The 27,241-nt window shown below is 42.8% G+C and overlaps 3 protein-coding genes across 9 annotated transcripts; 1 reads left to right on the top strand and 2 right to left on the bottom strand.

Moving 5' to 3' along the window:
• Positions 1-1,352: 1,352 nt before the first annotated feature.
• On the bottom strand, positions 1,353-3,800 carry LOC130378646 (uncharacterized). 2 transcript variants are annotated; one of them, XR_008894819.1, is made up of 5 exons: positions 3,581-3,800; positions 3,183-3,363; positions 2,724-2,888; positions 2,384-2,620; positions 1,353-2,274 (listed from the first exon to the last, which is right to left on the bottom strand). XR_008894819.1 is itself a non-coding variant. In XM_056585362.1 (4 exons), the coding sequence occupies exons 1-4, from the start codon at positions 3,371-3,373 to the stop codon at positions 2,151-2,153; spliced, it is 717 nt and encodes a 238-aa protein (XP_056441337.1). In that variant the 5' UTR covers positions 3,374-3,800; the 3' UTR covers positions 1,353-2,150. The 2 variants fall into 2 exon arrangements, 1 of the variants encoding a protein (XP_056441337.1); XM_056585362.1 differs by having other exon boundaries at positions 3,183-3,800.
• A 2,070-nt stretch (positions 3,801-5,870) lies between these two features.
• Positions 5,871-24,080, bottom strand: LOC130378645 (uncharacterized). Of its 6 annotated transcripts, none has more exons than XM_056585356.1 (14): positions 23,641-24,076; positions 22,661-22,794; positions 21,757-22,040; positions 21,512-21,575; positions 11,911-12,194; positions 9,135-9,334; positions 8,488-8,592; positions 8,263-8,337; positions 8,067-8,135; positions 7,788-7,958; positions 7,027-7,357; positions 6,605-6,890; positions 6,155-6,388; positions 5,871-6,026 (listed from the first exon to the last, which is right to left on the bottom strand). In XM_056585356.1, exons 2-14 carry the CDS (start codon positions 22,749-22,751, stop codon positions 5,923-5,925), a joined length of 2,298 nt encoding a protein of 765 aa, XP_056441331.1. In that variant the 5' UTR covers positions 22,752-22,794; positions 23,641-24,076; the 3' UTR covers positions 5,871-5,922. The 6 variants fall into 6 exon arrangements, with proteins under 6 accessions (XP_056441331.1, XP_056441335.1, XP_056441332.1 ...); XM_056585360.1 differs by having other exon boundaries at positions 22,713-22,794; positions 23,641-23,650; XM_056585357.1 differs by lacking the exon at positions 23,641-24,076 and adding an exon at positions 22,185-22,282 and having other exon boundaries at positions 22,661-22,750.
• Positions 23,645-26,887, top strand: LOC130378640 (uncharacterized). The gene is made up of 7 exons (XM_056585351.1): positions 23,645-24,247; positions 24,436-24,521; positions 24,862-24,984; positions 25,118-25,186; positions 25,532-25,628; positions 25,838-26,566; positions 26,883-26,887. The coding sequence occupies exons 1-7, from the start codon at positions 24,082-24,084 to the stop codon at positions 26,885-26,887; spliced, it is 1,275 nt and encodes a 424-aa protein (XP_056441326.1). The 5' UTR covers positions 23,645-24,081.
• The last annotated feature ends 354 nt before the right edge of the window (positions 26,888-27,241 follow it).

The raw sequence follows: 27,241 nt of genomic DNA, 5'->3' as shown, positions 1-27,241 counted from the left end.
GTCAATGCAAATGACCTCATGAATGCGATCTGCATATAAAACAGACTCAGATGCAAGTATTATGTCTTGTCGGAAACAATGGCAGAAGTACTGAGAAAAGCAAAAAAGCGAAATTTCACGGAGGCTGAAGTGGAGACACTTTTCGGGTGAAATGGATGCCCGAAAAGTAGTTTTGTTCGGCGGTCACGGATGGGATCGCCAACAACCAAAAGCAGAGTGAGCGGCAACATGTTGCTGCAGCAGTGAACTCTCAGTAGCACGGAGCGCACAGTCCCAGAATTAAAAAAGAAGTGGACTCGTCTGACATAAAGGTACATATTTTTATGTAGCCTACCAATAAATCGTTATGGTCCCTAAAGACCCTCTCCCTCCGAATCCTGCCATTTGCATGGTCCGCCAGAAGTGCCATATGGTGCAGCATTACCACGGCGCTCACCTCTGTATTTATAGGGTTACGGTAGACTGACCGAGAACACTTAATGAAAAGCATCAAGAGTAACGGACAACGATTGTGATGAGTGTGGCTTGGTTTTCCACAGTTGGGATTTAATTGACATTTGATTATGTGTTTACAGTGTCACATAAAAATATTATGTTATTGACACATGTTGGACGGATGCTTTATTCCATGCAGTCGCGCCGTCAGTGGACAGCCTATGGAGTGACGGGATTAAATATAGAGATTTATTTTTATTTTTATTCTAAGGAGATGTTTCTGGAGTTATAACTGAGAAATAACGCAGTTGACTTAAATTATTCTGATTACGTAGATTTAACGCATGATACGGGTCGAAATTAAATTTATGAAGGGCGATGATAAAACATTATCGTTCTTCTCACTCTACAATTCTTCTGTCTGACTTCAGTTCACCACCACACAATCTGTGTCGCCATTTCTCCTTTTCCTCCAAACCATGCGTACGCATGGGTCAGAGTTTGCTTAGGGCTGCGCACATTCTCCCGTCAAGTCGGTTTTTTATAGATCACAACCTTGGCGTGGAAAGTCACGTACGCAAATTTCAGCCCCGTTTTGTGCGTACGCAACGTTTATAAATGAGACCCCAGGTATGTTTATTTCATGTCATACTTTTAAAAATCAGGCGAGCCAATTGTCAGTATAAATGTGTAATAAGTAATTGTACATTTCCTGGCCAGGTTCGAATCAGAAACCTGAACCTAGAAGCTTCCCACCATCTGCTGGAGCTGTGTTTGGAACGGGAACCATCCCTCATCTTTGACCTCCTGGCCATGTCCATCCCTCATCCCACATCTGACCCACAACAGCCTGGTCCCAGTGACCCACAGCAGCCAGCCTGGTGCATTTGCACCAAATGCAAGGAGATGCCTACGGATATAGAGAGGAAATGCTGTGGACAACTCCTGGACTCCTGTGTCTCCATGATGCCTCACATGGACGCATACATAATGCAGGGGGGGGTTCTACGGCTGGCCAGGAGGATCTGGAATGATGTCCGTGCTGTGGCTGACCGTCCAGACCCAGGGGAGGACAACAAACTATTTAGGTTTGCCGCCTATAGGCAGTTTGTTGTTTGGCAATACGGAGCACTGGCTCGGGGACACAGGGTCGTCATCCCTAGTTGTTGTGTCTGGAGGATACGGGACAAGTACCCAGACCCACTTGGACAATATGTTGGCTTCCTCACAAGGAGACTTTAAGCATCATTAAAAAGTGTTTAAAAAATACATGTTCAGTTTCCTGTTATTATGACCCATCTTTTCATTGTCGGTTACAGCAGACAATAACTATAGCATATCATAATAACAATGCACATTCAGCAGGTGTAATGCTGGATAAAGGATGAGGGCAGGTGCGGTAAAAAGCTTTTTTATTAAATAATAAAACAATAAGATAATAACTCACACACACAGGAACACCCTGGCCTTCGATGACTACATGCAGCACAAGTGCAAATTCTAAATAAGTATAAAAGCACTACATAACAAAATGCCTTTTTAGCAGAACAATCGTGCAACTGCATTGAAAATATGTCAATTATAAACAAATTGATCATAAAAAACTATATACAAAATCCTATTTTTTTTTTTTAATATATTTTATAAGAACAAAGTGTAAATAATTCAAAACTGTGAAGGACATTTAGACCTAATAAATCGAATATTTACAAATATCAAAAATCAAAAAGTGAGCAGCGTAATACTATTCCAAACAGCCCCCAGCAGCCTACAGTCAGCTCCAGTTTAGTTGGTATGGGACCTCCAATCTCTTCTAGGTCTCTTACTGCATTCCTTGCCCTGTTGAAAGAATAAAGTCACTACTTTTCCTAAGTGTTTAATTTCCCTTTACTTGGGATATGTACTGTATCATGTGTAGATAATATGTCAAACAGGATTCATTCCATACCTACTCCTCTGTGGAATTGGGTTTGCAACAGGTCCTGGGTGGTGGGATGCTTGCAAGAACCCCATATTGCCGTGGGTCATTAGGCCTTTTTTTCTGGTCTTTGGCAAACCCTTGTCTGATGTCAGCCGGGCTTCTAGGATAGCACTCTGCAGGTCTGCCATGTATCCGTAGTCCTTCTCCACCTTCACAGTGTATAGACTCCAAGTCTTTGACTTTTTATTGTAGAGCTTGCAGTACCTGACACAGGATGAAATAATGTCTCAATGTATCCACATCAGTCATGCAGCTTAGAATATTGTAAATCTGAAATAGATATATATGAAAATTATTGAAAACGTACTCTATTGAGCCATCAGCCTTCCTCTTCACCGGTCTGTGAACATGATGGTTATAGTCCAACGCTGCTAAGAGGGTGCCTGCTTTGTAAACAGGTGGGCTAAAGCTGAATCGCTTGCTGGCATACATCAGTATATGATTATGGAAGGATTCCAGCTCAGCGGTTGACCTTACAGAATAAAAGAAACAGATGAATAAGCTATGACCCCATATCTATACACATATAATATAACTTTAGTTCTCATTTGAAAGTGGCCATGGATACAGCGTTATAGATATGCTTGTAAGAGCCATTACCATGAATAGTGTTTATAACACCATGTGCCCAGTATTGTGACAAGTGTAAGACAGTGTATAGCAAGCACCTCAGCCAAGTCATTAGCCTGAGCACTGTATCTCAAATGCCCATATAGCAGGACTTAGCCACTTACAATAACCTTCTTATGAAAAAATGTTTACTTACCTGAAACTCAGGAACTTCTCCACATTCTTCAGCCAGTGCTCATCCAGCACTATTTCTGACAGAACCTGAAAGGCCTCAGAATCACTCTGGATCCACTCCTTCTCCCTGTCGGCCGACAAGGGGCCATGTTCACAGCAAGATAGGGCCCACTCATGCTCTCCTTGAACATGGTGGAGAAGACCTGTCCACATATCCCACAGTAGAACAGAACTGCATCATTTCTTATTGTGTTTTTTTTTTTACACAATAAATAATACCTATTTTGTCATTATATAAATGCTAGTACAAGTTTTTAAAATAAATATAAAATAAAATAACCAGTCAATTTATCAATAAAATCAAAATGTAATAAATGGTCAGGAATCGCAAAGTGAAATCCAAAACAGACCAATACTTACACCGAACTGATCAATGTTCTGTGCAGTCTTACAGCAATACCAGAAATGGTTGCATATCTCCTTACTCCAGGTAAGGAGAATTGAACATCCTTTCCGAAGGCCTGCCTTGACACGGAATGGAAAATAACATTTAAATAAAGCTCAGACTTTGTCATCAATGTTGATTTGGCAAATTCTCTGGAACCAGGAACCTGATGTAATCACCATCTGTGTGGTAGACACCTGGGGCCGTATTCACAAAGCATTTTATCTTACCGCTAGGAGTGCTCCTAACTCGCGCTAAAACATTTTACGTAGGAGTTTTTTCTTAAAAGTTATTCACAAAGCCGCTGAGACCTACTCTTACTAAGGATAAATCACAAAGAGTGAACTAAGAGTGACGCGCCGTTGCTATGGATTACGTCAATTCTCGTGCACGAGCTTAGAAGCGGTCAGTTCGGTGATTGGTTGTTCAGACGAGCCCACTGAATCACCGAAAAACAAGGAAATAGCCTAGGCTAGAAATGAATTCCTATTAAGTAGTTATAGTGCAGTTAGCAGAATACACGCATGATGACAATTTTGTGCAGACCACGATAATGACGTTGTAGCCTGCACGTTCAAGAGAGAGAGAAAGCAAACAATAAAAATACGTAAAATCTAAAAGAAAATAAATGTTACGAACTACCCAAGTGTTGACTGATTTGTGCCAAGGTGTTTACCTAAAATGTGTTTTCAAAGTGATCCCTAAATGCCTGTCCACTCGGTTCCACACGGCCAAATTCCTTGTAATGTTGATCGCCATCATCATCATCATCATCATCGTCTGGCTGTGGAATGTTCCTCCGCTTGCAAAGGTTGTGTAGAATGGCACATACAGTGATTACTGTGCTTGCCCGTGAGGCGTATTTCGCCGTGGAGGACATGAAACCGACGTTTCATCTGCCCAATTCCTCTCTCCACAACATTTCGTGTATGTTTGTGTGCTCGCAAAGAGCCAATACGATGTGTTTTACGCATAGGACTAAGCGTAATCTGCGTAATCACTTACATGTTACACTTTAACTGTGCTCCCGGTTGTGGATTAAGGTAGGGTGTCTAGAGCCACGTCTTGCATGGATAGTCACTGTCACCCAGCAAGTGACACCCAACTGGTAGGCTACATCTCAAAAAGCTTGTGTCGAGATCTGTTTCCCCGTCGAGATGTGTTTCCCCTAGTCCCAGATAATGACTGTCAGGATGCGTTCCCCCTGTTCTAAATGGTCAAATTGAATGATATCAGCCTGAAAATCACAGCACTTATCTGTTGTGGGGAAATAAGTCAGCAGTATGAATTTGAAAGATGTGTGAGCCTCCTTTCCTATGGAACAGAGGGGGAACAGTATCGGACAGTAATATTCCAAGCTGTCAGGATGCGTTCCCCCTGTTCTAAATGGTCGAATTGAATGATATCAGCCTGAAAATCACCGCACTTATCTCTTGTGGGGAAATAAGTCAGCAGTATGAATTTGAAAGATGTGTGAGCCTCCTTTCCTATGGAACAGAGGGCCTTTTCGGGTAATTTCGGACGGGGGCGGGGACTAGGGGAAACACATCTCGACGGGGAAACAGATCTCGACACAACACCGGACCATTAAAATGCGCGAATCATGGGTAGCTGAAGATCCAGGCCACTTTGCAACAACATCCAGTAGGCTATGTTAAAAATTTGCATCAAAAACAACCTGCGTGTTGATTGAATGCACTTTCTTCCTATTGACGAACACGTCCTCGTCTTTTGATGGCGCAATTATTTTTATTTTTTATAAGTTATATATATTTTTTTATAACTTATAATTTTTATAACATTTTATTTCGGACTAATCGGATTATTCCTGTTAGTCGGGGATGTTATTGCATCGCGCATTAACTCCACAATAATTTGAATACCCTAACATTTCGTCTCGCAGGCATTTTAAGATTCTTTGTGAATAGGTCTAACTGAGTTAGGAGTCCTCTTGAGGACTTTTAAGCTCTCCTAGACTTAGGTGCTACTTTTAGTCCTAAAATACTTTGTGAATTGCTCTTAGTGAAAAAAGTTAGGAGTCCTAAATTTAAGAGTGACACGCCCATTATTTTTAGGAGTTACTCCTAAATTCGCCAGTTAGGACCTACTTTTAGCCCTAAGATCCTTTGTGAATACGGCCCCTGGCTTATAACTGAATGGCAGGAAATGGCACGACCTTTACATTCAGTCATTGTGATCATCATCTCAAAGAAGTTGTTTTAACATAAACAACATGAGTAGAAATCAAGTAGGAAAAACTGTTGTTCGACTTGGTATTATAACAATCTATTATCAAGGACCAATAACAGAATCGAAGTCAGGAACTTACTGCATGGATTTTTTTACCCAAGTTCTTTGACCCATGCCAGATGTCAAGGGTGTGTCGAACACCAGAGTCCTTGAACCTGCCTTTTGTTGGATCTGCATGGAAGGATGCAAACAGATATGTGTTAGACGCAGGCTAAAACATTTTGACAATGATCAATCATGAAATACATAGAGCAATACTTCATCCGTAAAATTATGCACATAAATATCTTTGCACTTACTGAAGAGCGCCGAGATCTGTGAATGAGCATCAGTGCAAAACTCCTGTAGGCGAATCTCTTTGTGGAGAGTCTCAAAGGTCCGGATGAAAGCCTCCTTCTCCATGATAACCGAATTCTTCTGGGTCTCCCTCTTATCAATATTGACAATTGATATGATCTCTTTACTGTCGTTGTCCGTCGTTGTGTATGTACAGTACTGTGCTGAAAACCCAGGACTATCCATACGACCGTCACCTATGAAAGATGAAAAAAAACAACACAAAAATAAACATTGCAGATATAATAGATAAAAGCCACATTCTCTCACTTATCAATGTCAAAGGTGAACATAGTATGAAATTACACATTACACAAAAAGTAAATAAATCAAATGTAGTTGAGCCACATTGTAATCAGCTGTGTGTAGGACTGCAGGAGTAATATTTGTAGGAGAGGGATTTGCAAACTTACCAAGGGCCACTACACTGTCCTTTGATTTCAGCCGGGTAATAATGGCTGACCTCTTGTCATCCCAGTCGTCCTCGATGGCGTCAAAGCAGTAGGCGTCCTGGATTTTAAAGAATGTGGTTCTGTGTACTATTCCCAAGTTCATGAATTTGAACAGCAGAGCCACCTTCCCGTAGTTGTTCCCAGAGAGTAGGATGTTCGAGGACAACATGAAGTCACCTGCATGCATCCCATATTTTAGAGTGGGCTGGGAGTTCCACCTCCAGACACTGTGACCCTGATGACATATCTGAAAAAGGAAAAAAGAGCAACACAGCACAGAGCAGTAGCTGTCATTAAATAGATAATAAAGCATGTGTACACTATGCCCTCAAAGTGAAATATATGATCCTACAGTATGTCTTTATTGCTAACTAAGTACTCACCCATTCCACGACAACTGATGTGCCCCTGGAAGTTATTTTCACCTCAAATGGTCTAAGTGCTCCACATTCAGCATCAGTTACTGGGTCCTTTGTGTTGCACTTGGGGATTGGTAAGACAAGATACTGAGCCAGCTGTTTAAGACAGCTATGGTAGACAATGGAAGCTGGTTGTCCAATTATATCTTCCTTGCAGAGGACTTGGGTCTTCTCTGGTAGCGGTGGTATCACTTCTGAGGAATTGTGTCCATCATCAAGGTCATGAACAGTCTCCTCCAGACCAACAGCTGGTAATGTGTCCAGCCATTTGCTCTTTTGGAGAGCTCCACCAGTCCTGTGATAGCAACATATACAAACGCTACAGAGTTTAGGAATAACATTTGCATATTGAAAGGCCTGAACCACAATACAGATATATCAAACATGCAAGTTGCTGGAGCAATTATAATATTGTTTTTCGTGTTATTTGGGGAATATGCCGTTTTATGTTTTGACTGCTGCGTGGATTAATTGTTCATGGGAAGGCATTTAGGTTATCACCTGGCATGGTGTATGTAATTCGGGGCAGCTGACAGTTTTGTACCGTGTCCCAAGTCATGGGAATTGTTTGCTTTGTATTGAACTGAATTGAATACCTGATATGGCAAATAGACGTAATTGAGTTGCATGTTGTAATTTAGTTGCATCATGTGCTACGGTGAGCAAGAACCAGCAATGGATAAACGGGTCACAACACTCAAAGATATTTGATTTATTATACGTACCGCACACAGAGATAAGGCACGTAATCGATGTCACTGTCATCACTGCATTCACAGTCTTCCCCCATCATTTCTTCCTCCTCTGAAGATGACCCATTGTCCATCTCCATTTCTGGGTACCAACTGTCATCTTCTCCACTGTCATCTTCCCAGGTGTTATCGGCCCAGCCAATTCTATGAAGGAGATTTTTTAGAGGGCTAAGTTTAAAAAGTGTAGTGCATCAATAATACAGGGATTTGATGGAACATACAAGTGAACACTAGATCCGAGGACACACTTACGTAGAGTTCCGGATGTCATTAAATTCTTCTTCAGTTATGACTTCAATGTCATTTACCTGTGGAGAAATACTAAAAATACAAAAACAATGAAATACAATATTAACATATTGGAGTACTTGAGAAGTCAATAAATGGAGAGGTATTAATGTTGATTAGTTGATACAGAAGTAACTTTTTCCACTGTTCCTTTCTTTACCTTGTATCCATACTTTGAAAGGTAGTGGCAGGATTGGTGTCCTCTACATCTTCAGCATCCAAGAAGTCATCGGCTCTGAGAATATAAATAGTGTTATGAAATAAAGATCTTTGAAATTAGTTATTAGGCTATATTGTCTTCTATAAAGGTGGAAGCTGAAAATAAATGTACACAATTTCATATTTTGGAAATGTTAATGGAAAACGGTGGTGGGGTAGTGATCACCTGTCTAAGAGTGTCTCTGAATGAATGCTTGAAGCTTGGGGAAGAGGCAGGTTTCTCCTGCGCTTGCATGGTGTGGATGAAGTAGGGGATGTGAGGTTCTCATAACTGCCAAAACAGGTGAAGCACAACAGTGATTGGTCAACAAAGAAAAACGTTATCGGAATTAAAAATATATATATATTTGTTAAAATAACACAGAAAGCCAGATTACACACAAGGAAATCGTCACTTCAAAGCGATCGCAAAACTGAGCTAGGCTGCTGCTAGCTTGCAACAACGTTATAACAATACATGGAATATCTTATGCTAGACTTCCCTCGCTGTGCTTATCTTGGCAGTTGCGTCAAAGTAGCTTTTACACAAACGTGACTCGGACATTATCCACAGTTGAGTTGAGGCCTAGGCCACGTGTTAGCACAATCTCTGTGTTATTCCGACAGGGTTGGTGTGACCATAACTAACCTATAAAACGGACCGGGAAAAGAACCATGGGCTGATGCAAGACATCCTACAGAACCGTATTGAAATGGTTACATTACAGAACCGTAATATAACGGTTATCATGGCTTTGCTTAGTAAAAACCATACCAGCCGACACTTCACATATTCATCACAATATACTATGGAGAGATAACACAATTCCTTACCTGTCTATAAGAAATGTAGCCATCTCAGCGTCCGATTTTAAGTTTCTCAGGTCACGTAACTCTCTCCATCGCTCATAAGCCACGCCGATGTTTACTCTGGTTTTATTTCGAGCTCTCTCCGCCTCCCTTTTAGTAGCTGTCCTTTCAACAAGTGTCTTTCCTCTTTTTTTCGCTGTCTTAGTGGTGTTAGTTGATGGTATCTGGGGAATGGGAAATTTATGGGCCGTTGATGAAGACATGGCTATTCATTTGTTGTCCGCCGTAGTAGTACAAAACTGTCAGACCGCTAGGCTCGTGAACGCTCACGCAGGGACGCACCAACGTCGTTGCCAAGGTGACCGGACAGTCCCACAGCCAATAAGAACGGAGAATCGGAGCCTCGCTCTGATTGGTCAAAGTGTACATGAGCGGTGGCAATTTTTGGGTGCGGCCCACAGAGGCAGGGGAGAGCAAAGTTATGAGCAGATATTCTCAGAGCACTTCACCTACATATAGCTGACTGGCTATTAGGACAGTTTTGCCAAATATTACAGTAAAGAAATTACCCACCCTAGCTTTAAGCAGATAACACTTATTTTACAAATGACATTTATTCTTGTTGCTAACTTTATATTTGCATTGTATGTAATTGTTTAATGGCATTTAGCTAGTAAACTGAGTGTATTAACATAAGCTAGCTAGACTGATACATTTAAAAACACTAGCTAAATTCAATACAAATATAAAGTAAAAAAAAGTGTTGTCTGTATTAGGGCTGCAACAACGAATCGATAAAAATCGATTACTAAATGCGTTGGCAACGAATTTGGTCGTCGATTCGTTGTGTCGCGCGATTAATAAGTTACTCATAGGCGCAGCACTGTTTACAGCCATCCGCGGACAGGTTGGTTCACGGTTCATGCACGCCCACAGCGAGCTTTAGTGTGAGCGACCACAGCTTGTATTTTGGTCATAACTTAAAACTGGACTGTAGGCCTACATAAAAGTGTTGTACCTTGTGATGGAAAATCTACATGTTGTATTGTTTTGGTCTATATGAATTTAAGTTTTGTTGCTATTCTGTGTAATTTTATATAGTGTCTGCCTTCTGCTCTCCTTTTGGGTCATTTAAAGTGTGGACGTTCGAGAGTCGTGTGATACATTTTATTGCCTGCCTGTTCCTATCTTTTCGTGTGTCATCTCCCAAGCAATGCTTTGAAGTATGGGCCTTTTCCTCAACACTCTGGCTAGCGTAAACAAAGTCAGAGAGCTACATGTCACGGCCGCCGACCCCACCTTAGCCTCGGGGGGGGAGCTTCAACTGTAAAGATAACAATCTGGTGAACAAAGACTTTTAGTATTGGGGGACCACCCCCTCCAGATGCCAACCCAAGTGAATAAAAACTCATTGATTGGAAGACTCAGTGGACTTGTCTGAGCGTACCTTCCGAGAATGAAGTAACACGCAAAGAGGAGCTCCCATCTGGGGCCTCAGATTATTGTAATGTATGCCTGTTATGTTGTTTGTTGATGCATGTTGTGATGTATCTTTGTTCGTACTTTTAATACAAATATATATAACCACTAATTGTCAACAGTATTGTGTGCTTTTTGCATCTAAATATCTCATCTGCTTAGACGCAATATCTGATACAGAAATTGCCACGACAACCTTCACTGTCTTTGGGTTAAAAAAACTCCTTCAACTCAGTATCCGTCTAGTCCAACCGAAAACTCTGTCAGCTGCTGCTGCTGCAGACGTTGTGCAGACGGGCTCGGAGTCGGCACCGCGTGCATCAACAGTCATTCAAAGCAGCGGTAGTAATCACACAACCGGACGGTGTAGAAAGTCCCCTCAGTTAAAAATAGTAATGCAGTTTTTAAATCCATGTTAAAATCGGCAGGATATAGAGCTAGTTAGCTTAAAAAAAATAACTAACCAATGGTCACAAACAGTGTCAAATGTGATGTGTTCAGGTCGGCTCAGTAATATGATTGATGCGTTCAAATGCAGCAGTAAAAAAATAATAATAATTGAGATTTTGGTGAAAACTTGTTTTCCCAGTAATATAAAATAGTCAAGATAGAATTATGACCTGTTTAATGTCCTATCTTGAACTATCATCATCTTATCAGCAATTAAAGCAATAATACAAGTTCTAGTTCAAGGAGTCTCGAAAATGGTAGCAATAGGTTTGACCGGTTAACCATGGACATCCCTTATATACATATAAAAGTATATCATACATTGTATGTTTTTTTTTTGTGTTATCCCAGTTATGTTTGTTTAATCTTTTTATTATTTAATATTACTTTTGATAGTTCCGGGACGTTGGAGCAATAAACTGGTGTTTTAACACTTCAGTCTGCACTGTGAATTTGAAGTAATGTTCAGTTTTTGAATAAAGATGCGGCAATTCAAATATAGCCTATATATATTTTTTTTTCTATCCGATTCATCGATTAATCGAAAAAATAATCGACAGATTAATCGATTAAAATAATCGTTAGTTGCAGCCCTAGTCTGTATTATGTTATTTCTTCTTTGGCAATATGAGCGCAAATGTTTTGAAACCTGTCTAGCAACACACAGAGTCAGTTGAACTAGGCCCGTTGATCAAGCCTCTTGTGCTGAAGAAAATGACAGCAGCTTCCCCAGACCAACGAGTCTGGCAATAGCCAGGCTACACTTACGACTCATTAAATCATAGAGGTGTGTGCTTTCTAGGGGTGTGTGCTGGAGTTGTAACAGAGGACGCCTCTCATTTGGATGCTGAATAAGAAGATGATTTCCAACCTGCACACTCAGCTCCTCGTGGCGGACCAGCCACTCGCCGCGCTCCAGGCTCTTGGCCGCGCTGTGGTCCGCAGACAGCGAGTTCAGGGGCTCCACTTCTGACGAGGTGAAGAGGGTGATATGGCCGTCCACCGCCAGTGGGCCCTCCCCTTTACCGTAGACGCTCAGGATCCGCAACACCCCGCTGTGACTGGACATGTGGGAGGAGCCAGGGGCGTCCACACCCAGACTCTCCGAGGTGGCGCCGCGCTGCGTGCTACAGTCTCCAAAGGCATCACAGTCTTCTGCAGAGGGAGGAAAAAAGAACAAGTAATTGTATTGATGCACTGTTTGCATAAAAGGAGGAAGTGTGTATTTGTACACATGAAATAAACTTTTTAAATGCATGTTTATTAGGGCTGTAACGATGTGCATATCGAAACCGGAATCACGACACTCAAAACAACAAACCAGTCTCGCGGTGTGAGAAGGCACAAGCGCGATACGCCCTTTCTAACTCTCCGGTCAAATTGTCAGATGGAAATTTGCTAATAATCTGTTTAAGTAATAGTCTGCTGACACCGCCCCCTCTTATCGATGCCGTAAGTCTGCGACGAGATGCCCTCTCTGTGATGACAGCTCTCCGTGGCTACGGAGGATTGCATTTCTCCACAGCCTGCGAAGTCCTCATATGCGATATGAACGACATTTATCCAGAGTGGGACAAATGTGAAAAAATAGCCTGTGTGATCCTGTCTCTAGTGTTTTGTGTGCTTTGAACGGCAGTTGGTCTGCTTATAGGTCGGAATGAAGCGGCCACCGATTGACAGGATGGGTACTTTATTCTACCGGACTCGTTTGTTTCTTCACTAGACACACGCACACGCTACCGCTCGCTCTCCTCGCTCGTCCACTCACTCGCTGACGTCTCACACACACACACACACACACACACACACACACACACACACACACACACACACACACACACACACACACACACACACACACACACACACACACACACACACACACACACACACACACACACACACACACACACACACACGCTACTCGTAACACTGCCTCGTTATCGCGAATTAGACGTTCATGTTTTTTCCCCATCTATTTGAAAGTTAGGCTATTAAACATGTTGCATTCTATCCGGCCTGATTATGTCATTAATTAAGCTACATAGCCTAATAAGAATCTATAATAGGATATTTGACTAAACCACAAAACTAGTTGAGGGTTTTTGCCTACCTGCAAGCATCCTCCAACAGCAATCTTTGGTTATTTATTTATTAATGTAGCGATACATTAATAGTATTCTTTCTGTTCAAATCTGATCAGTGTTCCAATTAAGTGTTGTTTAAGATTAAAAAAAAATCGTGGGATGTATCGAACAGTGGGTTAAAAATCTTGATCCAAACCGAATCGTGAGTTGGTTTATTGTTACAGCCCTAATGTTTATGTAACATTGAGACCGAGGGTTTAAAATGTGTACTGCAGACAAAGATTCAGAGTTTTGGAGAGGGATGTCTCCTCCAGCACCCTCCCCCCTAGACTCAAAGCTCAAGCGGGGGCCAGGTGGAGGACACCGAACGAACACCAGCGCAAAATGATCTGAGCATGACATGCGAGACAAGCGCAATTATTCTATTTTGACAATAGCAAGTGACAACGTGTCCTTCCCTGTAAGCTGATCAGCTAACATTTATACATTTTGAGTTCATTGATCTTTGAGAATAATAAACCAGCTCATGCAGTGGTGTAGTGGTCCCTGGAGAAGTGGGTATACTCTAAATGTTTGCCCTTTTTTTAACGCAGCCCAGAAAAACACCCTTTTTTTAGAAACAGTGATATTTGAGACTACTCTTTTTAGTTTACTTACATTGGCACATAATTTCTGCTGCTTGATCTCAGGGAGGAAGGATTATGAAATGACTAAACAAATACTGGCCCACAGACTAGTGAGAGACAACTATTCCTTATTCCTGGAATGACACTTATTCTCTCACATGGCAAATCAGTAATTTCTTTTGTAAACGGTGTCTTTGAACAGCTGATTCGCAACACATAGCATGGGCCAGAGTGTGCCACTATTATGAAATTAACATGACTTGATCAGGAGCAGTAGGTATTACTGGTCACACAGGCAGCCAGCATGAATGTAAAATATAGATGAGGCAAACATGGTGTTTCAGTAATTTTTTGAACATTTATTTAAATAACATACTACTTATGTAGTATGTTATTTAAATAAATAACATACTAAAGTCATTTCAGTGATACTGCATCCTTATTCATATTTCACCTTAGATTAAACATTAGATTATTTCTCTTCCACAACAATCATCTCGTTAGATATGTATAATATCAATATATATATAAATATCATATGATGATTGTACATCATCATTCAAATTATTCAACAAAACAATATGTAACAAAACAACAATATTTAATTCAATTCAATTTTTTTAATAAATGCATTTACAACACATCAACTGTGATATGCTCTCTGAGCCCAGTACTGGGTTTCTAACCATGATCATACTACAGTATATTCCAGACAGACTTGCTTTCTGCAGGAGTTTTCACACTGCACTGTCTAGAACGCACAGAAGAGGCAGCCCGATGGCTCTTCAACCAGGTCTCAAACAGCCTCCTCTCCGACGGGGGCGGGGGGCAGAGCGGGCGTCGACGGTAACTGTACCGGTGTACGATCGCTAACATTAACTGCTGAGCTGCTGGCTGATATTGATTCGCGAGGACGTTTGAAATTGTCAAATGAAATTTTTGTTTGGATAGCTCGCTTCATTTTACCGGATTATTATAGAAAATCATTTAAAGTAAACTTGTAAAAGTAAATTAGTCTTTCGCGATATTTACTTCGGCATGACCCGCCTTTCTCTCCCTCCGATTGGCTCATTCGTCGTCATGCCTACAGTTAACCAATCTAATCAGTAAAGGCAGCGAGTATTGGCCAATAAGTTGCAGAGTAGCGTGGGTCATGGCTTCACCGGGTAAAAGTGCGCGATTTCGCTTGCAGATACTACTGAATGGTGCGCATCTGGGGGGGGTTTAGAAGTGGGTATACGCAATGCTGACTGAAAAATAAGTGGGTATACGCCGTATACCCGCGTATACCCTGGACTACACCACTGATCCCAAGCCTTTCAGCCAGCAAGGCAGCATCGCAAACTTTACGGTGAGATCCTGTGATAGCCGCCGGGCTAAAAGAATCAGCGGGTTGCTAGCTAAGATGATAGCCGGAGATATGCTGCCCATGAGCGTAGTAGAGGGGACTGGGTTATCTGTTTTAGTGGGTGTAGCTTCTGTTAAATTAAATGGTTTTATGTGCGACTTAAACAATTTCGTTGCAAAGGGGAGGCGCGCATCATCAACTGCCGTTCCTAATTAAAACAACGCCGACACATTTTGCCTATTGGGAATTTACAGGTTCACAATCCTGCTCTTTGATATTTTGTTTATCATCATTTTTATATCAACTTAACTTCATTAAAAAAATGCATTATTGGTGTGCTCCTGATAGCAACCTTTGAAATAGGACGGGTGGGCCAACTGGGCCGCTGTCTTAAAGGAATGCGCAGATCCTTTGAGCTCTGCAACTGCTGCAGAAATAAAGAGAAGAAATCGATCGATTTTTCGATTTATGCCTCCTACACGTCGACTCACAGAAAACGAGTCGTTTAACATCCCTAGTATATACTATCATATAAAGTGCTCCGGGAGTCGCAAACGGTAACAATCACTTTCTCCTCCATGCTGCAGTTCACCCGGACTGCACTGCACTGAGTTGGCCGGTTGAACGCTGATTGGCTGTTACGTTACACATGTCACTCAGTGGCCAGGCTTTTGAAAGCCGATTGCCTGTCATCACGCGAATGTCGCGTCAAAGTTTAAATATCTTTAAAGATTGATAGATTGCGGGGAACATAGGACCCTTTTCCCAGAAAAGGGTTCCATGTTCCCCGCTTTTCCCCAAAAGGGTCCTATGCTCCCCGGTATGTATGGCTACAGGGGAACATAGGACCCTTTTTGGGAAAAACGGGGATCATAGAACCCGGGGAACATAGGGATGACCCCGAAGCATATTACCCTCGCTGCGCGTCAGTGTCCTGTTCGCCCTGTTGGGGCTTATTTTCCCGATAATAACCGGCATTCTATACATTATCCCTTACTTATTACACGGCTCTTCTCAATGCTGTAGACTACATTCGTATTCGGTTGCTAAGCGGCGTCAACGACTTTGGCAAATTATTTCTCTGCTGATCAACGCTACGAATGATAACAAATACATTGGAAAAAGACACACTGTGAAGTTATTTTTTCGATTTGGCAAGTAGCCATTACTAATAATACCAATACTCTTTGGCTGGGATGATGAGGCATCAGGCAATCAAGTCATTTTAGCCTGAATACATAGGTAAGAAGCACCAGAGCAGGTTGCTAGTACCATGGACAGTATCAGAACGATAACCTGTTGAACTAAATGGATTTGTGGTATGCTACACCACGGGATGCATCTGCAGACCACTGCCACATAAATAAAGGTAAGACGCGATATTTATTGCTTAAGATTTCCTGGTGTTGTGGCGAGGTCTTTTGTGTTTTTGCACTCAAGTGGTCGGCTGTTTTAACTTGCAATTGATAGTCGGTGGAGTCAGTCTTGTTGACACTAAGTGACTTTTTGTCATTCTGGAATTCTGGAATAATTCAGGGGGGGGAGTTCATGAGTTTTGGTCAGAATGCCTGATGTAGGCTAGTTTTGATGGAATGCGTGTTGTGAATTGAGAACAGCCAGCTCCTGATGTGATAAGCTACGATTTTTGTAGTGCTTTGTGTAGCCACACCTTGGCCCTTCTGAACTTAAACACGCAGTTAAATTCCTTTCCTAGCTCCTCTTGTTTATGTTGTTAGCTTAGCCATATCATGTCACGTTGTCGACATTGGATACATGGAGCACAACATAGTGGGTAATATGTCCGATGCTTTTTGAAAACGTTTTCTTCATAAAACGTGCCAGACAGATTTTGTATACATTTTATTCCTTAGTAATTAGCTACATGGTTATGCCGTCTTTCAGAAACTTTCATTATCGGCACTAAAGGTTCTGACGTTCTGCATCTCAGTGTGGTTTTCACAGTGCACTGAGGCAGAGCGGAAGAAACTCCAGGGAGTGGTAAACACTAGGGGTGAAACGGATCAGTGTGTCCACGGTTCGGTTCAGATAACCGTTTTGGGCCTCGGTTTCGGATACGGTTCGGATCATGTCCGTGATAGTAAAAAGGCGGACTTTTTTTTGACGGAGGGTTTGGGGGAGAAACACAAAAATGAATGAGACCCACAGGCTATTTGCAATGTGTTAATTGACTGCAATCAGATAACTTGCAAGGCTTTTTTGTGCAATAAATGTTCCCCTAAATGCATTTGAAAACATGGTGCACTGAGTGTAACATGTAAGGGATAACGGCCGACGAGGTTTAGAACTCTGGCGACGAACGCAGCATGAAGCCAGAGTTGCCTCTACCTGTCCATTATTTCCATCGAACCGGTCGACCTCGAAGGCCGTTATCCCGCTTATCACCCGTTTGTATTTATCTCCCGTATATTTAGAATATAATTGCAGGGGTTAATCTAAACCGGGAAAGAGGGGCGCTGCGCCTCCTTGTTTCAACCCAGCGCCTCCTTATCGAATTTTAAATTAAATTAATTTTAAATTACTTAAAATCTCCCGGAATGGAGAGCGAGCGAGCAAGACCGCGCACAGGAGACAGACGTGCTCCTAACCGCGTTCGCATCTGTGTAGCGAGCGCGCAGCACAACAGAGAGGCTCACGTGTGCACGTGAGCCTCAGGCGCCTCCTGATTGGCCTGGATCGGTAAATCAACCAAGTGTTTTTAAAATGTCGTGCCGCGGGGTGAAGAAACGCAAGGATTGTCTGGGGCAGAAGAAGATCACGTCGTTTTACTGTCAGGAACCTAAGAGAGATGGCGGAAGCGAGATCGGTTCCATTGAAGGAGCGATTGAAGGCTCCATTGAAGGAGCAATCGTCGGCGAGGGATCCAGAGGGGCGTTACTGGAAGACTCAACCGCGCCCAGCGAAAGCGTGTTTGACAGCCAGATGACTGGAGAAAATGAAGGAAACGAATGTTCCTTTGAAAGGCAAGAAGAGAAAAGGATGGAGTTCAAGCAAAGGTTCAAGTAAGTTATTACCACTTGATCTTTTTCTGGCAAGAAAAAAAACTCCACGACGCGCGGGAAGTCCATTAGCTTTGTAGAACTTTACAGCTCGAAGGCTGTTATCCCGCTTATCTCCCGTTAACAACATCCAAAAATGTTTTTATTATTATTAATATTATTTAGAATTTCCTTTATCTTTAGGAAACTTAATATGCATAATAACCTGATGAATTCTTGATTTGAAGCCTAGTGCTCCCGTTAGAGAAGAAAAAAAAAAACGTTACGTTGGTTGTCAATGGTAACCATTCAAGAGCATTGATATGGAACGGCTACTGGGACTACGTCCAAGGTGTCCGGCGGCTATACGAACTTAATGTACACCACATTAGCCAATCAGAAAACAATATTTCGTTCCAGAGGGAGATAACCAGTAGTATGGGTTTTATCAGTGATTGTTATTCTTTTTCTCTTCAATGTTTATCATTTCTGAGTGTTTATAAGTTTCAAATTATGGTAGATTTCACTTAACCACCATGTACTGAAAGAATTCACCAAGACCCAGGGTCAACACCAAGGCAATCAACATTTCTCTATTCCTCATGTTGTTTTTTTTAACATTTTTAATTTTCCCTCAAAATAAAAATTTCAGGAAGAAGAATTCAGGCCATCTAGTGGGATACCAGGACGAGTGGGCAAAAAAGCCTTACACCTGGCTGTACCCAGTTAACAACCGAACTGGAATGATGTGCACTGTGTGCAAGAGGCACAGACAGCGTCAGAGGAACGGAGAGTACATCTGGAGTGTTGTTCCATGCACCAGCCTCCGGAAGGACCATGTGCTACGTCATCATAAATCGGAACAACATACTGGAGCCTCCCTTAAAGAACAGAAACGCTTGGCTGCGGAGGTGAACGGGGGAATCAATCAGGCCATGGCAGATATGGTGAGGATCAAATTGATATTCAAGCTGTTTTAAACATTCCCAACTTCAAAACCAAAATTAATCGACCCATCATTATTAAGGTTTTCACCGCTTTTACTTATGATCCTCCAGGTTTCCATGAACCGAGAGGCCATCAAAGCAGCAATGAAGCTCGTCTATCACCTAGCCAAGAAAGAAATTCCCCACACTACGAACTTCAGAGACATGATCAAGTTTGCCGGATCAGAGTTAGGTAAGGGCAAATTTAGCTTATATGTGGAAATAAATAATTGACCTGCTGTTATTAGATGCTGTTCTATAGGAAATGGTTTGATTTCCCACTTCCATCGTTTAATGACTTTCAACAGGTTGTGAAGTCCTCCGTCCACTACAAGTGGGAGCCAATGCCACCTACACAAGCACTACCATCGCCAATGAGTTCCTGGCAGTTATTGCAGCCATGGTTGAGGAGGAGACACTGGCGACGGTCAGGGACAGCCCCTTTTTGGGGCTCATGTGTGATGAGACGGTGGACATATCCACCACCAATGAACTTGTTCTCTACTGCAGGTATGTTACATTTCTACCTCAAATTTTCAAAAGCTCCGCACCGTGAAAGGGGGGTAAACCGCCCCTTCCACACCTTCCCCCCAGCTCGGTTTTCCCCCTTGTGAATTAATTCTAGAAAAACCCCTGTAATTGTATCAATTACTTTCTTTAAATTTAGGAATCGTGCGCTTGAACTTCAGAAAACAACCTATTACAGCTACCTCATTGGCTCGGGCAGCACTGGAGAGAATGCATTCCGCTGGGTCCTAAACACCCTTTTGTATCGGACGTAGGCTACAGTAGGCAAAATACGCTACATAAGGCAATGCCTTCAATTAAACCGAAATCCGCGGATCTCCAGAATGCTCTGTGGTAAACGAACCGAACGGATTCGGATACAATTCGAATCCGCTGCAGGCCTAGTAAACACCGCACAGAGGATCACTGGCTGCCCCCTCCCCTCCCTGAAGGACATATACATCTCCCGCTGCCTAAGCAGAGCGGAGAGAATCACAAAGGACAGCTCCCACCCTGGCTTTCACCTGTTCGACCTGATGCCCTCTGGCAGGCGCTATAGGTCCATCAGAACCAGGTCTTCACGGTTCAGAGACAGCTTCTTCCCAAAAGCTGTATCCACCCTGAACACACACATGCACTGACCACCGACTGACTGACCCCCCCCTAACCTCCCACTGCTGTATTGTACTTTACTTTACTTTATTATTTATTATACATTATTTACATTTCTATTTGGTATACTGTTGTTCTTGTTCTATTTATATATTATTTATTTATTTTCTCGAATGCACCAATTGGGAAAGCTTACTAAAAATGTCGTTGTACTTGACTCGTGCAATGACAAAAGGCTTTCTATTCTATTTCTATTCTATTCTATTCCTATTCTAAAGAGAGAAACAGGAGTGCATCCTCATTGTAGCCAGCACTTCTAAAAATGCACTTCCGAATGCGTCTCTGTCCCCAGCACATTTCAAACCAAACTGACGCCAATGTCCAGCACCCTCCCCCCTAGACTCAAAGCACAAGCAGGGGCCAGGTGGAGGACACTGAACGAACACCAGCGCAAAATGATCTGAGCACAACATGACATGAGAGACAAGCGCACTTATTCTATTTTGACGATAACAATGCTGTGTTCCAGTATCCATACTATCCGTACTTACTAGCCTTAGTATGAGTACGTAGGGCGTTCCGATTCAGATCGGGCGAAAATAAGTGTACTGAAAGGACCCGGATGTTGTACTCAAAACGGTCAAATGGCGAAGTGTGGATCGATTTACACATTTCGTACTCAACAACGGCAGCACTCTTAGCTACGTAGCGGAAGAGGGCGGAACCAGGCTAAGCCAAAGTCTGCGCATTTTCCACATAGCCTGCATTAATGGAGTCATTTTGTAGTTTTTATAGATTTTCATAGCTGCTAGGCGTAAAGAGTTCACCGATCAAAGCGGGATGTTTATTGCGGGGGAGGAGCCGCGGCCGCAATCGTGATCGTAATTTCCGGTTAGTTCACCACGGAGCATTCGATTTGGAACAACACTGACCTCTGAAAAATAGCGCACTTAGTGAGTGTGGATAGTGTACTACGTTTAAGGGTACTCATGGAAGTATGGTTATTGGAACACAGCACAAGTGACAACGTGTCCTTCCCTGTAAGCTGATCAGTTAACATTCATAAATTGTGAATTCATTGATCTTTGAGAATAATAAACCAGCTCATGTGGCATCTGTCTTGAAACCCTTCTGGGCCCTTGACTGATTCCATCTTTGAAATACAACTCCCAAGTTTGACTCGTGTTTAACAGGGCGCTGGTCATGATGCTTTTCCAAAGAGGACCAGGCTTTTCAGCGCAGTTAGAATCCAGTACATTCTCAGTTGATCCAGGTTGTTTGCTTGCATGTATGCAATGTGTATTACTAACCTACAGCAGGCATGCCTCCACCAATATCCTCTTCAACCTTGATTGAAATGGTGTCTGGGGTCTGCTGCTTTCCACATAAAGAAGGAAACACAGAAAAGACATTCTTTCATTGGCACAGAATAGTTGTTAATCCCCACTTACGACTCATTGATTCATGAAAGGTGTATGCTTTATAAGGGTGTGTGCTGGAGTTGTAACAGAGGAAGCCTCTCTTTTGGATGGCGAATGAGAAGATTATTTCCAACCTGCACACTCAGCTCCTCGCGGCAGACCAGCCGCTCGCCGCGCTCCAGGCTCTTGGCCGCGCTGTGGTCCGCAGACAGCGAGTTCAGGGGCTCCACTTCTGACGCGGTGAAGAGGTTGTCATGGCCGTCCGTCGCCAAAGGGCCCTCCCCTTTACCGTAGACGCTCAGAATCTTCAGCTCCCCGCTGTGACTGGACATGTGGGAGGAGCCAGGGGCATCCACACCCAGACTCTCTGAGGTGGCGCCACGCTGCGTGCTACGGTCTCCAAAGGCATCGAAGTCTTCTGCAGAGGGAGAAAAAAAGGAAAAAGTAATCGTTTTGATACATTATTTGCATAAAGGGAGGCATTGTGTATTTGTACAAGTGAAAGAAACTCTTTAAATGAATGCAACATTGACACAGAGGGTTTAAAATGTGTACTGCTTACAAAGATTCACAGTTTTGGAGAGGGACGTCTCCTCCAGCATCCTCCTCCATAGACTCAAAGCTCAAGTGGTGGGCCAGGTTAAGGACACTCAACGAACACTAGCGCAAAGTGATCTGATCACAACATGACATGCGAGGCAAGCACAATAATTCTATTTGGACACTAAAAAGCAACGTGTCCTTCCCTCTAAGCTGATCAGCTAACATTCATACATTATGAATTCATTGATGTTTGAGAATGATAAACCAGCTCATGTGGCATCTGTCTTGAAACCCTTCTGGGCTCTTGACTGATTCCATCTTTGAAATGCAACTCCCAAGTTTGACTCGTGTTTTAGCAGGGCGCTGGTCCTGATGCTTTTCAAAAGAGGACCAGGCTTTTAAGCGCAGATAGAATCTAGCATCAGCCTAGAATCTATGCCATCTAGAATCTACTACATCAAAGAAAAAAAAAGGCTCAATGAGGAAAGTACACACCTTCACTTTTAAAATGGGGCTGCAAAGACTTTAAGGATAGCTGTGTGCCTACAAGTATGCGTTTCCAGGTGTTATGTCTGGCAGGCGACATCCCTTGAGAGAAGCTGCTGAATGGAAGCACTTGATGAGCTGGCCTGCGTAGAGACAACAAAGTTAAATTAGTACTAAATTTGTAACATTGTATATAGTCCAGCAGCAAGTTGTAAGAAGATATAAGATAAGCATGTTTAGTGAATTACATTAGCCTAATACTTAAAATTAGTTCTATGAAATGATATTACATCCTTGATTTGTTTACATATTTTATAGTTCATCTCATCAACTCGATACCATGACATCAAGCGCTTCAGAAATCTGCTAATAACCTTTTGATTTGAATCAGGTGTGAAGGGGAAAACATGCCTATAATAGTGCGTTTCAGGTACACTTTTAGCCCGTAAACAACCAGTTATAACTGGGAGTACAAGAGGGTAGAAGGGTGCGAAAACAGGGGTTGTCTGGAACGCACCATATGTATTTAGGATGAGTTTAACAGGTCGATCATCTCCTCATCAGTTAAACGCTAGAACTACTGCGGTCCAGTGGCCGGTAGAATACAGTTGTATTAGTTTGTTGTATGGTGAGCAGACATTGTTAAACATTGCATTCCCTTGGTATCCAAGCAGTAGAGATCAGTGCCTGTAGCCCCTTTGTTGAATTGTACCCATTCTCGTGTGATGCCCCTTGCTTGCTGAGGTGCACACTCGAGTTACAGTGCGTGTATTTATAGTTATGAATGGGCAGCCATGTATTAGTCCACAGTCCTTTCTCTAATAGGTCCATGGTATTTACACACATAACTGATGCTATCTACCTTACTTAACATTAGCGACAATAACTTGGCTGTTAGCTGTAGCGCTAATGCTAAAGCAACATTATAATGCTAACAAGGTAACCATATACAGTACAGCAACACAATGATATGGCGTTAGTTAACTTACTTTGTCGAGGTTTGTAGCTGAGCCGAGGAGAGTTGGTACTGATCCAGACTTGATTTTCAGACGTTGAGCAAGTCCAGCTCTGTATTGGCCCAAGTTGAGGAAGCAGTCGTCAGTGAAATGTTTGGCGCTGCCGTGTTCTAGCAACGGGACGGCCATGTGTTCCTGACCTCATCTGACTCCCGCGCTGCGTTTGTATCCAGTGGGCGTGGCCTATGACGTATTGGATCCGGCTTCCTCATCCGTCGATTGATGCTGCCAGAGCATGGACATAATAGAGTGGCGAAGTCACGCCCCTTCCGGTAGGGCTCATGGGACCTATGAGATCGAAAAATATGAATGGGTGTCAATTAGGGATTATCACGCTGATACGTATTACTTCCGCTTTTGGTGATCATTGTGCACTGTGACATCCGGTGAATAACTCATCACTCTGGCGAAACGATGATGGAGGACCGGCAGTTCACTTTCACTACATCCCTGATAAATCTACCCAAAATCACGTTTTCTGACGTTCACAGACTCACTGAACAACATTCCATTACAGCCCGCTCCAAACTGGACAAGGGATACAGTTTATTTTTCGAGAAATATGTCTACGACTACGAAGGTGAGTGTCTAGCTTACGCTAGGTAGGTTGGCATGTTAACGTCAGTTTGGCGTCAGCTCAGACATTTCATTTTATTATTCTGATGTTAGCGTTTGTCAGTGTCAACTACCTAACGGCAACATACAAGTGTCCCTTTGCTAGAATGAACAATCCACAGTACATGCATTAATCATGGTTTTTTCTACCAGTGTCCAACATCATTGATAGGGAGGTGGCTGTCAGGTCTAGGTGTTACAGGTCGATGAAGAAGCGAGAACAGCCCCACTATTTGAAGGTTATTTTAGGAAGCTAAGGAATAATGGCAAGAAGTTTAACCCCTTACACTCTTACTGGTTTACATCAAGTCAGTCACCAGCCATGTGCAAAAAATTGCTATACCTTTGTGACATATGTACAGTATGCAAATATCAATATCATGATAATGTAACTTTGCATTTAAATTCTTTAATATCCTGTTTGTCCAACATGTTAATGGTGTAAGGGTTTAACTACTCTACTGCGGTTGCAGATTTCCTAGAATTTTTGGTTCATTGCAATGCTCTTCCTTACATTTCTATATAAGTTGCAACAATCTGTTTATTTTAGTTTAACTTTATCAACTTAAATATTTGTAGATTGTTTTCCAAGCTGACGGCGCCAATCTTCAAGAAACCACATGCAGCTGTACAGCAGGCAAGGTTCTTTGCAACCATCTAGTGGCCTTGTTGTTCCAGAGTGCCCATTACAGCATGTTGCAGGTGAGGGCTGAGGTCTGGGATGATGTTCACATGGGCAGGTTGATTGGAGTGACACTGGTTCTAGAGGTCTGCCTTCGATTATTAACAAGCACATCCTCAATCCCGGTTTGCTCTTCTATCTCTTGTTCTGCAGGTGAGAGCTGTACCACCTCCTATGGCCTGCACAAGCTCTCTGCAAACATGGCATCGACCAAGGACTAAGGTAACATTGTAGCTGTGCGGAGCTGCACCGCATTGAATAGACTTCCAGGCTATTTTCAGCCGCGTCGTACCCCGTCCCGCGTGCCACGCTACGCTCTGCGAGCAGTGTGTTACAAACGTTACACACTGTTCGCAGAGCGAAGCGATGCAGCCGAAAAATAGACTGGAAGTCTATTTAAAGTGGTGCAGCGGATAGGGCTGCGCAGCTGTACGTCTGGCTACGTTGGTTAACATGGGAGTGAATTGGAAGCGGCGCCGCTCCACGTGGCTGCGGCGAGCAGTGGCTTTATACTACTACAAGTAAGATACTATTACAATCATGGCTACTTGTTGATATCATTCCCAGGGGATCCATGCAGAGCCGGTTCCAGACTTGGTGGTTAGGAGACCAAAGCCATCCCCCAGGAGTGTATGCAAATCAACTCTCTATCAAGCATACACAGGTGATGTTACTACTGTAACTAATATCATACTGTTGGCTGCTGTATAATACATAATTGTATCTTGCCACTTTAATACTCATAGATTATGTACCAAATATAACACTGCAGTGAGCTATTCTCCAGAAAGACTCTTGACATCAGAATTGAAAAACCAAAACAAGAGATGTGTGGATAATTTCACACTAACAGTTTTTCATTTTATGTTTCAGGATCCCTCCCTGACCTGCAAGTCTTGTCTCTTGGGGAAACACTGAAAAATATCAGGCCTCAACCACTGATATCCTCAGTGCTACATGGCTTGTCTGAAGTCTCCATGGTAGACTCCAGCTTCGGACCTGTGCCGCGGGGTTCACCCCTGTCCTACCAGTGTCCTCCTGTGGTCAAACTCAGAAATGATGTTCAACATCCAGATGCACCATCATTCCCTAAACTGCCTTTAGAGGGGTCAACGTGTCCCACTACTTTTCCAAAATTTGCCTCAAACTCCCAACAGTTTCTCCATTTGGACAGCTTAACTGTGACACATGAGATGGCAGCTGAGAGAGAGGAGCAGACACGTGAGCAGTCTGAGTGCCCATTATGGCAAGCTTTACGCAAGCCTAGAGTGACAGCTAGTAGGTTCTATGAGGTTAGCCATGTGAAAGGACCGTCTTCTGGTCAGACCCTGGCAGGGCGGATACTTAAGGGTGTACACCAAACACCCGCAATGAAAAGGGGCCTTGATCGCGAGCCGCAGGTGCTGGAACAATATTCAAAACATTGCAATGTAAATGTCTCGCGCTGTGGATTTGTCATCCATCCCGATGCTCCTCACCTCGGGGCTAGCCCTGATGCGAGAGTATATGACCCAAGTGCCGTTCCGTGTTTTGGGCTGGCTGAAGTTAAATGCCCAGACATCTCCAACATTTCTGAGGCAGGACATGTTAAAATCGTGAATGGTCAGGCAAAACTGAAAAAGAATCACAAATACCACTGGCAGGTTCAAGGTCAATTGGCAATAACTGGATTGAGTTGGTGCGATTTTATAACCGACACTGAGGAAGACTTCACAGTCGAAAGAGTCTGGAGGGATGATGAATTTATAAAGGAGATGAAAAATAAGGTAGACCTGTACTTCTTTGGTACATATATGAATGTGTATTTTCAGCAGAAAGTGAAATGAACTGAAAGAATAAAAGGATTTAATTAATTCCCTTTCTCTGAGTACATAATTTACTACATTACATATTAACATTTTGAATACTTTCTGGATAGACTGACTGGACTTTAAAATTGATTATAGATGCAAGACTTCTCATTCAATTATATACAGAATTACAGCTCCGGGAAAAATGAAGGGACCACTCCAAATGTTCAGTGTCTCTCGTTTTAATATTTATTATGTTTGAGTAAACACTATTCTACAGGGATGTAGCCTTTTAAATCGAGGGGTCCCTGGAAGTTGGTCAACACGCAGCAGACGGTCCACAGCTGGTTGACTGTCCCAGACAAGGTGAGAGGGACAGTGCGATCCCAGATGCGGTACTCCTTGACTCGGCGTATTGCCCTTTCCACAAGGATTCGAAGTCGGGCGATTGCTTGCGTCTTCAGAGCATCCTCTTCGGTGAACTGCG

Source organism: Gadus chalcogrammus, unplaced genomic scaffold (genome assembly GCF_026213295.1).
Source record: "Gadus chalcogrammus isolate NIFS_2021 unplaced genomic scaffold, NIFS_Gcha_1.0 GACHA093, whole genome shotgun sequence".
NCBI lineage: Eukaryota > Metazoa > Chordata > Actinopteri > Gadiformes > Gadidae > Gadus > Gadus chalcogrammus.
The sequence above is the reverse complement of the archived record's forward strand: the minus strand, read 5'-3'. Positions and strand labels throughout refer to the sequence as shown.

Excerpts from the sequence above, each read along its gene's own strand:
- LOC130378640 (XM_056585351.1), top strand. The coding sequence starts at position 24,082 with ATGATGGAGGACCGGCAGTTCACTTTCACTACATCCCTGATAAATCTA. Across the intron at positions 24,248-24,435 it reads ATATGTCTACGACTACGAAG|TGTCCAACATCATTGATAGG; the intron begins GTGAGTGTCTAG and ends TTTTTCTACCAG. Across the intron at positions 24,522-24,861 it reads AACAGCCCCACTATTTGAAG|ATTGTTTTCCAAGCTGACGG; the intron begins GTTATTTTAGGA and ends AAATATTTGTAG.
- LOC130378645 (XM_056585356.1), bottom strand. The coding sequence starts at position 22,751 with ATGTCGCCTGCCAGACATAACACCTGGAAACGCATACTTGTAGGCACA. Across the intron at positions 12,195-21,511 it reads TGGAGGCATGCCTGCTGTAG|AAGACTGTGATGCCTTTGGA; the intron begins GTTAGTAATACA and ends CTCCCTCTGCAG. Across the intron at positions 8,593-9,134 it reads GCTACATTTCTTATAGACAG|TTATGAGAACCTCACATCCC; the intron begins GTAAGGAATTGT and ends CTGTTTTGGCAG.
- LOC130378646 (XM_056585362.1), bottom strand. The coding sequence starts at position 3,373 with ATGTGGACAGGTCTTCTCCACCATGTTCAAGGAGAGCATGAGTGGGCC. Across the intron at positions 2,889-3,182 it reads GAGAAGTTCCTGAGTTTCAG|GTCAACCGCTGAGCTGGAAT; the intron begins GTAAGTAAACAT and ends TTATTCTGTAAG. Across the intron at positions 2,275-2,383 it reads CCAATTCCACAGAGGAGTAG|GGCAAGGAATGCAGTAAGAG; the intron begins GTATGGAATGAA and ends TTCTTTCAACAG.